Consider the following 12,582-nt stretch of genomic DNA (forward strand, 5'->3'; position numbering starts at 1 on the left):
AAAAGGTCAAACTAGAAACAGTTGCCTCCCTCTTTTCTGTCCATGCATCTATATTAATCTGGTATTTTAATGATTTAGGGATTCAGGCATAAACATTTTTCAATATCGAGTTACTCACACCAAAACGGAAGATGCCTTCAATCACCCAAAGTTGCATTTCTCCATGTTAGGGTTTGTTTGTGGATGATGGAACCATGTGGGGGAGGCGGAGGTTCTCAAAACAAGGACAGAATTTATTAACAAAATCAGGACTAAACTACTAAACAAACAAGTGGGCACTAAACAAACAAAATGCCTAACGAAACAAATAAAGTGACAAAGTAAGAAACTGTCCAAATGAATGAAAACTTTATTCTGAACATTAGAAAATAAAAACAGGACAAAAAAATGACTCAACTACAAAAATAATGTTAGCCTAACATATTTCAAAAGGGGTAGTAAGAAGCAGACGCTTATTTTCCCTACCCCTTCATCTTGCTTTAATAATTACATTTCACAGATAGCTCCTCTTTTGTGTCTAAGTATAACAAAACCTCACGGATATCAATTATAATAACAATGGTCACATATGTTATACACTAATCATCGTCGTACCCTTCTATTAACGTTTTATTCCTACAAGTCACTAAATATCATTGAGACACCAATGATAATAACAATAGCAATGAGAAACTAGAAACAAAAAAGAAAACTTAAAAGTAAAATAAAGTTAAAACTAGAAACGACAACTGAAGCTGAAAATGAAAACTTCCAAAGTTCCAAAGCCAGTTGGGGTCCTCTGGAGCAAGGTGTTAAAGGAAGGTAAACACATTTTTACGCTTTCTTTTCCCAATAATGTCCCCGTGATGGCGACAATACATCATCTGAAGTAAAGTGGATGCTTTCCAAACGTTCAGAATTAATCTTTATTCTTTTATTACGGTGAGCCTAATTCAGTCAATCGATCATATTTCAGATAATTAGTCAATAGTGGCAAGATTATTTTTCAAATGAAAATGTCAAGACCAGAACGGAGGCAGGAACCACTTGCGTTGTGTTTCTCACAAGTTTTATTAGAATAAAGAGAAAGGGTTGCGACCACGATCTGGTGATTGCTGGACGTGGGAAGCAGGTTGCTCTGAACGCGGAAAAACAGGTCAGTAGCCGGGACAGGAGAGCAAAAACGTGGTCAGGGTCGTAAGCGACTCGTAAGCTAGGAAAGGAGAGTAGACGTGCTCGGGGACATAAAGAGGTCGAAAGCTGGGACGGGAGAGTAGACGTGGTCAGTATCCAAAAACGTGTCAAAGCCGGGGGACAGACTGGAGCAAAAAACAGGTATGAGTAAGGGTTAAAAAAGGCTTGCTTAGTGTTAACTGAGGTTCGCAGACCGACTGACAAAAGGGGGCCGGTAGGAGTGGGTTTGAATAGGGACAGGGAGCCAATCAGAGTCCAAGGCAGTTTGCGCCAAAGGAGCGGGCACAGGTACTCTACATTGGCAATCATGACATAAAATTTGCCAGTACAGAGGTTTTTCTAATATATAGTTCTTTAATTTGTTTTAGAATGCTCTTTTCATGCCACATTTTTGACAAAATATAATTTGAAGTAAAGTGGATCATGCGCTGAATCAATACAGTAAGAATATGTAGCAGAAACAATATTTTTCAAGCCGGCATGATGGTGACTGATTCGCACATCTGCCCCACAGCTCAGAGTTCCTGGGTTCAATTCAAGCTACCAGCTCCCTGTGCTTTGCGTGACTTTTCCCTAGGCACTCCGGTTTCCTCCCACATACCAACAACATGCATGGCCGGTCAAACGGTGGGTGATTCAAGATTGTCTACAGGAATGAGTGTGTAAAGTCTCTACGTGCTACGGTTGGTTTGCACCCAGTCTAGCGTGTCCCCTGTTCACAGTTAACTACAATGGGCTCCGGGCCCTGATAAATGAGAAAAAGTGGTTATAAAACAAATGAATAAAAAATACAACACAATATATTGATAAAATACTACTTTTTAAGTAAAGTTAAGTCATGTTTATTTGTGACGCCCTTAATCACAAAGAGTCTCAAAGGGCTGCACAGACTACAGATCACTGTAAACCACAGACTATTACTACACCATCCCCTGATCTAAAACCTACATGAGGGCAAGGAAAAACTCAAAATAAGGAAAATGAAGAAACTTCAAGAAGGGACCGCACATGATGTAATCCCCCTTCCAGGATGACCAAGCTGCAATGGAGGTTGCAATAACAAATAATACACAGATATTGTCAACATGAAATATAGATTCATCCATAAGCTATAGAATTGAAGTGTGTTTTAAGCCTAGATTTAAACAGTTCCACTGAGGTTTTAGATCAAATCTCAGGGGGAAGAGCTTTCCAGGGAAAAGCAAAATAATTAAATGACCTCACTTGAATTTTAAGAAGCAAAAGACAAAATGTGGACTGTCAAATTACACTGTAAAATGAAGACATTTCACATAATTTCTGTAAATAAGGTGAATACAATGCTATCAAATGTTGAAAAAAATGTCATACAAAGCATTTTGTTGTATCTAAATCCCTATAGGGTAATAAACAGAAGAGCAATGCATAGACATTACGTATGGTTGGTTGGTTGGATCCCTTAACCACTAAGGATGAGGGGAGGTTCCTTCAGTGTATCTTGGGCAAGTACAGCCTGGTGGCGGCCATCCTTCTGCAGGCCAACATATGTTTCCAGTCGGTCTCGAACCGGGGACTTTTTGTGTGTAAGGCGAATGTACACAGGCATGTAACCGCGGTGTACCTGTCCCACCAAAGATCCACATTCACGCTGGACTGGATGATGAGGTTTTTATTACAGTTGCTGCAAATGAAATGAGTCACAACATTAGCTTCTTTGCTGGCTTTGATCTCTTTGATCTCGTTGGCAGCTCTCCCTGTAGACTGCCCAAAAGCATATCAAAGAGCTTTCTTTTCAATTTACATAAAATACATTTTAGAATATCACAATACATTTTAGATCCATTTTAACAAGATACTTTTAACAAGAGATCGTACAGTGTTTTTTTTTACATTTACGTTTTTAATGAATTCAACATAGTTTTATTTAGTCTGAAATTTAACCAACATCATCCTCTTTATATATATGAGAAAATAGAAATAAGAACAATAATGAGTATAAAAACGGGTACAATTTACCTGCAAATGAAATGAGTCACAACATTAGCTTCTCTGCTGCTTTGATCTCTACAAGGGGAATTAACATTTTAGTACAACAGAAACAAAACCAAAATAAATCCAAACAGCTTGACAACATCAATCACATTACTGTGCATGTTGAGAGATTTGTCAGCTGTGGTTATAATGTTTAAAATTAACTTCTTTTGTGGAGCACCAAAAGATGTGTCTTACCGTTGGCATCTCTCTCTGTAGACTGCCAACAAACCCCGCCTCCCGGTCACATGTCAGAAGCCAAAACCAAACCCTACCCCATACCAGCAGGTGGCACTATTGGACTCATCATTGCAGGACACTTACCAAAAACTAAACACATATTTCACCAGGAATTTCAATAAAACAAAAGTTATTATTACGCCCGTTACAGGCATATTCTTTATCCTCTGCCAAAAATGAATATTTTCCATCAGAAGAATAAATGTAACCCTTTACATCCCGATCGGATTCAATAATTGTGTTGTTGCTCCTTTTAGAAGTGTATAAAGGGAGCACTGTATAATATTTGACCACTAGATGTCACTGTATTTTGTAGTGTATTGTTTTTCTGGGTGTACCCGGAACAGCAAGGTGACGGACAATTATGTCAGCCCCCACTAGGTCAGGGTCATGTTATTGTAAAAAATATATATATATATTCTTGACCCTGCGATTGGCTGGCAACCAGTTCAGGGTGTCCCCTGCCCACTGCCCGGAGATGGCTGGGATGGGCTCCAGCACCCCCGCGACCCTACTGAGGATAAGCGGTGTAGCTAATGAGATGAGATGAGATATTCTTGACCAAGAAGTGTTTAAAAAAGATGCACGTATATTTAAGTCTGTGTAGTTTGCTTATCATTCAAATCAATACTTCTTTACATACTTTTTTACAACTGGTTCTGAGGTTGGATCCGTTAACCACTATGGTCAAAGGGGCACCATTTTCTGTGGTGTGTCTTGGGCAAGTACAGCTTGGTGGTGCCCATCCCTCTCCAAGACAACATATGTTTCCACCTAGTCTCAGACTGGGGACCTTTCACCTGTTAGGCGAATGTGCCAACCACTGCACTACGGATTTGCTAAATACGCAATGTCCCTTTAAAGGGTATTATCATACAAACAGAAGAGCAGAGCGTACAGGTTATTAACACACATACACATTCTTTATCCTTTCCAGAGACCAGAATATTATCCGTCATAAGAACAAATGGGTGGCACGGCGGGTGGTTAGCACGCAGCCCACGGTATAGAGATTCCGGGTTCAAGTCCAGCTACCCTGTGTGGAGTTTGCATATTCTCCCCGTGCCTGAGTGGGTACTCCGGTTTCTTCTCAAATTCTAAAGACATACATGTCAGGTTAATTGGCCGGTCCAAATTGTCCCACGGTGTGAAGGAACGAGGGAATAGTTGTCTGTCTCTATGTACCCCGTGACTGGCTGGCAACCAGTTCAGGGTGTCCCCTGCCACTGCCTGAAGATAGCTGGGATGGGCTCCTGCACCCCAGTGACCCTACTGATAAGTGGTGCAGATGATGGATAATAACAAATGGGGCTTTTTACAACCCAATCAATCACAGTACAGTACAGCATTGTGCTAATGCTCGCTTTAATATTATATTTAAAGACTTTCGGACCATTTCTCATATCCTCATGTGTGGTATTGTGTGTCCACACCATGGCAACAGTAACATGCCATTCCCACAACAAAGCCTTGCTGTGACTGTGCTTATTAGCGGTTTATTACCGAGAATAGAATACTGTTCACCAATTGGAATATCTTCACTAATTGTCCTATGGAAAACATGACAATGGGTTTCTATTTACGGCTGCAATGTTTGTTTGACATGTTTTCCCAAAAGTGAATGATAATGATCAACACGTCCTCAACAAACTTCAGCATCTATGTGACAAATTCCTGTTCGTACGCTGTAATCTTTTACTTCTCCTGAAATACATCACGCACAGAGCTGTTCAAAAGGGGTCTTCGTGAAGATAATAAGGCTCGGCTTTGACAGTGTCAGAGGTGTATTACTTCTACCATAAAAGCAAATGCAGTGGCACACGTGGGAATTTACCTCGAACATCAAAGTATCAGGAAAACAAGGCTAAGCTATATCAAATGAGTTAGCCTTGTTTGGTTTTATGTTCTAAGTATGTATTGGTTGATTGATTGAGGTTTTATTTAGGCACAGCACGCACAAAAAACAGCATCAACAATTTACCAACACAAACAACAAAATATATGTGCAAAAACAAAACAAAAACCATACAATATGGTCTTTTTTTTTCAATGGGGCCGATAAGACATTTCTTTCTGTGTACATTGTTACAAAGAATGACAATACAAAGGAAATTATTATTATTATTATTAACTATGACGTCATATAGCTATTAATCCAATAATTACCCATAACGACAATCCCACTTAAATTCATAGTAAGTTTTACTGCTAATCCAACACATTTCCCTACATAACTATTGTCCTTAACATTCTTTAAAACCTTATTATAAAATCCCCGTTTGGAGTTTCACATTTTAATTTGACCCTGCGTATGAACCCGAATACAAACTTTAAACCCTTATTATAAATTTTAACCAACGCCCTTTTTCATCCAAAACTGAAAATCCACCACTTGCAGTTATCTAAAATGCATCCTGGTTGAGTAAGCAATTGCATGCATGATTGAGCCCACTTGGGGTCAGCAGTCTACTGCATGTCAAATATACAAATGTCTGAGTAAATGAACAGCATCTCTGACCCATGCAGCCTGCAGATCACTTCTGTGGGGCAGGATTTCTCATTTTCATCCGTGGTATAACTCAAGTGAAAGTGAAGAGTCAGTCTCACGAGGTGGCAGTCTGGGTGAGGCGTGGAAAGCATGTCAAAAACAAGAAAGAGTGCTCTACAACTAAATGGGCCTCAAGTCCAAATACAACTTTGCTAGTCATCTGTTCATCATCCTCCACGCGAACCCAAGTCAAGTCATGTTTATTTGTCTAGCCCTTAATCACAAAGAGTCTCAAAGGGCTGCACAGACCACAGATTATTGCAAACCACAGACTATTATTACTCCACCCCCTGATCTAAACCTACATGTGTCACAAACCAGAACGGACACAGGACTCAATTGCATGCGTTTCTCAGATTTATTGAAAGAGAGTGAGAGTAAGGCTTGCTTGATTGCTTGATCCGAGGACTGGCGGAGAGCGGGAGAGAGCAAGGCGGGAGTGACACTTCCGTGTCGGAAGAAGACAGGCGGGAATGGCAAGTCGCTTGACCAGGGCTGGAGATCAGAGGCGATGTCAAGTTCGTAATAGAGGTCGTAGGCAGGCGGCAGGCAGAACAGGCGTAGTCAGGTTCAGAGACGGGTCGAAAACGGGAATCAGGCAGGAAACAGGTTTTAACAGGGACGGAGTCGGACGGGAACGCTCACTGAGTGAAACACAACAGCTAGCAACGATCTGACAAAGTTTGAACTGAAGTCGGGGGTTTAAGAAGGGTGTGGCCACCAATCAGCTTGTCCGGGCTGTTGGTGCCAATCAAGCCGCCACAGGTGTTCCAAATAGGGCAATTATGACAAAATGAGGGCAAATAATACACAAATATTGTCAACATAAAATATAGGTTATTCATATGCTATAGAATCGAAGATATGAGGGAGCAAGTCTATGCAGCATTTTGTATACTACCAACAGAACCTTAAAATCACATCTTAAGCTAACAGAGAGCCAATGCAGGTTAGCTAAAATCGGGGTAATGTGATCAAACTTTCTTGTCTTAGTTAAAAGCCTCGTTGCAGCATTTCGTACCAGCTGAAGGCCCCTGGTTTTGGACTTTGGGAGACCGGAGAGTAGTGCATTACAGTAATCGAGACGGAAGGTAACAAACGCGTGAATTATAATCTCTGCATGCGACTGAGACAGCATAGGGTGAATTTTAGCAATGTTGCGAAGATGGAAAAAAAGCTGTTCTAGTAATATTCTTAACGTGTATTTGAAAGGAGAGATCAGGTCAAATATAACACCTACATTTTCAACGGAATCACTCTGGGTGATATTACATTTGTCAACGTTCAGTGCAGTTTTGGAGAACAAGTCAGGGCATTTAGATGGACCAATAACTAACATTTCGGTCTTTTCAGTTAAGCGCAAGAAGTTGAGTTACATCCATTCTTTTATCAGAGTGAGGCAGGCCTCCAAATTTACACAGTTTAGTGTGGCAGATTCCTACATCGGACGATATAGTTGAGTGTCAAACTCACACATTAAGAGAATGATAGGAGTCTTTCTCTGTGACTGACCAGACAATGAATGGTTCTTATTAATCTTTGGTGAATAAAAACGCGCCCATGACTATCTCAAGCCTAAACCACGCACTTACTAATTATGCAAATAATTAAACAAATGAAGTATTACATGATATGATGAAATGTGTTTTTCAAACATAAGGTACACCAGACTATAATGTGCATAGAGGTAAATCCACAGTACATATTTGGGTTGCACTAATAAAAGGTAAATACCATATGTGTGCACTTTAATTTAACTGGATTAAATAATTAATCACAATTGCAAATAATTGTTGGTGATAGAAATGAGTGGAGAAGTGTTGTAAAAGGATAGTGGGATGTTTGGGTGCGTTCTAAGGGATGGGCAGGGCACATGTATGATGCGGCAAGGGTAAACCAGTGAAAGCTGTCATGCCCTGCTGTTAAACAGAGTATATTGTGTCACCCTGACCAGATGTCACGGCCGCTTTCTTGCGTTCCGTTTCATCTGGAGGGACGAAAGCATGACCAACTTAGGTGCCGAGGTGCCTAACTTGTTTGGATGTTTGGGCATTTGGGTTGGCCATGGTCCAAAAAATTTTTTGTTTGTTTTTTGCTACTTTTTCCCTTTTATTTTCTTTGTTATTGTATGTGTTTGTCTTGCTGTCAGTCACCCCTCTTGAGGGATATGACCAAGGTAGATAGATTGATAGCAAATAATTGGAGGTAATGGAATCCAATTCTTAATTACTTTAGGGGAATACCGGGTTTTGTTCGCAAAACCATTAAGGACATAGACAGCACATGAAAAGGCATTACGTTGTATGCCATAATCACACTATTTTTGGTCATGGTACAGTTAGACATTAAACAGGTCATTAGTGCAGAAAAGGTTGGGGAGCGCTGAAAAACTGTCCTTAATAGCGGATTCGCAAAGGCTCTACAAAACACACAAGATTCTGAATTGATTGAAGACAAAAGGCATGGTGGGAAGTAATTTGACCACTCATATTCAACAACGACAGTCACCTATAATGCTTAGTTTTATAGTAAGACAAAGTAAAACAAACTTTACTACTGATTTTAAATCACTTTCTGTTGTCTCATGTTTTTGGCATTTGTATCGGGCACCAGGACAAAAAAAATAGTGGGAAAGTGAGAAGTGACCTCAAGCCTTTCCAATGTTATCCATTACTCTATTGGCTAGGTGGCTAGAATTTACCACTCTTCCTGTGACGACTATTATTATGCAAATATGGGCAGCACACCAGAATAAATTTGCAGCTGATTTCTGGATGTAAGTGCTCCTTAGAGCCCAGAAATTACGGTATATTATCTATATGTCCAGGTACATGTACGCATACGAACTGGTTCAATATGTTGCAGGCTACATACTGAGGTGTTTCCATTGCTTATTATTTAATCACTAGTTGTTGCTGTATGGTGTGTTGCAACTGAAGACAAGTGTTACAAAGGAAAAGGAAAAATAGAAACTATGGCGACTCAAAGTGATCAAAACAATTTTTTTGTCTACCCCTTTTTAACCAGCCTATTTGAGGTTTTTAGTTACCTGTAGATGGGGCTGATATTATGCAACTAGATATACTAATCTCTCGACCTATGAACACTTTATATGCTAGTTCATGTATTTTTTTTCTTTTTATTTAAATCAACGTTTTGTTTACCAAGGGGCACTGGCGAATACACACTGTCCCTTTAAGAAACATTTTTTAAAGACAATTCACTTGATCAATTTAGATACAAGAAAACAAATATATTATTAAGTTGATATACTCAACAACAAAACCACTTAGCTAAAAAAAAGAGCCAGAGTTTTGGTTAAAATGGACCAACCCAATACCTGAGTAAATTTGACACTTCTCAAATTTAAAAAAAAATGGTTTGAATTAACATGATCAGAAATTGGTTAATTTGATCCTAACCTGTCTGGATTGTTTTGATAGTGCATAGTACCCCCTGGTGGCTATTGTGTTCAGTGTTAATTTGCAGTAGAGCACGGAGGTCTAATAGGAGTGTTTTGGGGGAATCAAGAAATGCAAGATGGTCTTCTACACAAAAACAATATTGACTTTACTAATTTCAAAGGGCAAAAACGACCATCATTTTTAAGGTAAAGTGGAATATTTGACCTGGTTAGATTATTTTAAGGCGTACAACGTCTCCACAAACCAGCAAGCGACCTTTATTCAGTCACTTGATTGCATTGCAGAATCAATATTTTCTTAAAAGGACACTATTAGGAAGAATTACAAAACAAAGCATCTTTGACACGGTAATCTAAGAGAACACCTTTGAGGTACCTTGTTAGCCCCAACAAGACACCTCAATGGTGTACTATTGCAATGTGATTGGGAAAGAGTAAATACAGTTCATTATATCCACAAGAAATGAGTATAACTGCTAAACCACTACAGTAGGGGGCAGTGGTGCTGTCAAAATGTTTTAATTTTGTATTAGATCTTAACCATAGACGGCATTTCTATCAAATATATTGAAGAGGTGGGCATTACATATTTTCATCCCATTATGATGAAAAACAAAAATGAAGAAAACAAATAGTCCGAAGGGAGGAGGGGTTATTCAGTATGAGGGTTCCAGATTCAGAAAAAGGTAAATTTAACATCAATTGGGATCCAGATTAGGGGAAGGATTTAGCAGTAAAAGTCAGATAAGGGTTGGAGTTAATCATAGTTCAGGTTTCAAGTTTGAATTTGCAGTTTGGGGTTGGATTTAGGGTTGATGGGAAGTTTAGAATGACTTTTTGATTTGATACAGGGGACTAGGGTTTGGTGTCTAGAGTTTCATGTAAGCTAGGTCTGTACTAAATTTCCAGACCTCCTGATGCAACAAAGTAATTTAAAAATAATAACATACCACAAATATTGCTGTGTAGATCTTGGTAACAGGGAATCATGTGTTTGGCATGCTGTGGATAAACCATCGAGTCTTCCTCACTGACAGACTAATACAAACAGAAGTAGTCATAAAATACCACTTTGTAGGCACTCGAAGAGCATTATCACAGCCCTGTAATGATTTCCATTATTTATTCACCATTTGGTCCTTCACTGTATGCATTATGATTATATAATAAACATGCCTTGTTTCTGCTTTCATTTAACCCCATTTCACATGTGGACAACATATGGAGTGTAACGAGTTGTGCCTGCAGGGTCAGAATATAAGTCTAACAAGATTTCAAACAAATATCCAACCGAGAAGATCTTGTTGCTAGGTGAGTCACTGGCTCACTCAAATGCCATGGCGACCGGGATAAATGACATTTAACACCCATCAGCATATCTTCTGCACCCAGGAACTTAGCGATATTGTGCCAAAGAAACATTAGAGCTTCTTAAATACGGAAGTTGCAGTAGTAGCTGCAAGGTGGCATAATTTATTGGTAGGGCGGAGTTGCGCCTTTCTACAGCTTGTCATAGTTATACTATTACAATGGAAACCACCAAGTACTTCACATAGCTTAATTGAATATCTCTTCAGTGACAGATATTTTAAAAAGAGCACCAAAAATGACGGACCACTTGGACTATACTTCGATAATTCAACATAAGAAAAACCTAGAAAAATGTTTCATCCATAAAGATGTCAGTCAAACATGGCTCAAGTACGGTCTTCAGATATTTGTCCCGGGATCTTGACCCTGTGATCCAAAGTGTTTCTGGGACTGGTATTGACACGGCTGGTGGGAGTTTCAGCACAACTGGTGGTTCTCTGAATAAACTGGAGGAAGTTTTCTTGAAGGGAGCCCTCATGACTAGAAACAACAAAATCCACAGGCTGGGTCAGGCAGCAGCGCCGAAACTTGACCAGCTCCTCTCTGATCTGCCTGTTGAGCAAACCATAGAAAAACGGATTGACAGCAAATGAGGAGAAGGCCAGCCAGTTGACTGCTTCTTCTAAGTCTCCAGGGCTGCGCATTGAACCAGTCAGGGACATTTGCAGGTGGAAGATGAAGTAGGGCAACCAGCAAATCAGGAACTGGCCCACAATAAACACTAAGGTTAGGGCTGCCTTGCCTCCACTGAACGCCCTCTCTGGGGAGAGTCTCTGGGGTAGAGAGCGGTTTGTGTTGATCATGGTAGCCTGACTGCTGATAGAGCCCGACCGGTTCTTATCCAGGTTTGGGGTGGCCCAGGTTGAGACGGCGGGGACTTGCTGCAAGGCAGCTGAACGAGCCACCTTGTACACGGAGCAGTAAACGGCGAAGATGATGACAGAAGGAACCAAAAAGCAGAGAACACTGTAGAGCACTGCAAAAACTCTTCTGAGACGGCTGTGGCTTGCATGGAGAGAGCAATGAGCCGCGGCGATTGAACTCTGGTTTCCATACGCCGGCCATCCGAACAGTGTGAACAAGGCCAGGAGAACAGATTTGACCCATATAACAAGCATGACTGTGACAGCTAAATTAATGCTCATCTTGACTTCATAACGCATTGGGTGCACAATGTAGAAGTATCGCTCCACGCTGATAGCCGTGACCGTGAGAATGGATAAACAGATAAGAAATACGTTGAGGAAGAGGTAAACCTGGCACTCGAGAACTGTGAACACTACAGTACCAAAGAAGGGTGAGCTGGATATGATTCCAAGAGGCATCAGGAGAACAGCACACAGCAGGTCCACGGCGCAAAGGTGGCACACGAAAGCGAATCTCTTCAGGTGGGGGGCCCGAGCAATGGCCACCATCACCCCGATGTTGGCCAACAACGCGATGAGGTTTAGTGTGACCATGCAGAACAAACCGAAGAGGTCTTTGAGCTGTGACTGAGAACTTGTGACCACTCCAACATCTGAAGGGACGGTTGGACGTTGCTCCCACGGGACAGTCGTTAGATTTGGCTCCGGCTGATTTTGGAAAGAGGAAATCATGAGATCCGATGTATCAGCCATTATTATTCCATTATGTGATCTGGTTGAATGGGGGCTGTCTTGTTGGTTTGGTATCCTGAAATCAAGAGACAGAATTTTCAACACAATCCAGGCCAACATCTTAATCCCGTACACCAAACCAAACAGCCAACATCAAAAAGTCATTCTAAACTTACCATCAAATGTTAACCCTGAAACCAACCCCAAATCACCCAAGA

At 40.6% G+C, this 12,582-nt stretch overlaps 1 protein-coding gene across 2 annotated transcripts in view; it reads right to left on the reverse strand.

Moving 5' to 3' along the window:
- Nucleotides 1–10,501: 10,501 nt before the first annotated feature.
- gpr61l (G protein-coupled receptor 61-like) overlaps nucleotides 10,502–12,582 on the reverse strand; it is a 3,564-nt gene continuing 1,483 nt past the window's right edge. For both annotated transcript variants that reach the window (XM_088338359.1, XM_088338358.1), the window contains one exon: nucleotides 10,502–12,440. In XM_088338359.1, the coding sequence (XP_088194485.1) occupies nucleotides 11,093–12,385 (1,293 nt within the window). In that variant the 5' untranslated portion in view covers nucleotides 12,386–12,440 and the 3' untranslated portion in view covers nucleotides 10,502–11,092. The remainder of the gene's footprint in view (nucleotides 12,441–12,582) is intronic.

Source organism: Urocampus carinirostris, chromosome 6, assembly GCF_059441175.1.
Source record: "Urocampus carinirostris isolate Australia breed hairy pipefish chromosome 6, RoL_Ucar_1.0, whole genome shotgun sequence".
Classification (NCBI taxonomy): Eukaryota; Metazoa; Chordata; class Actinopteri; order Syngnathiformes; family Syngnathidae; genus Urocampus; species Urocampus carinirostris.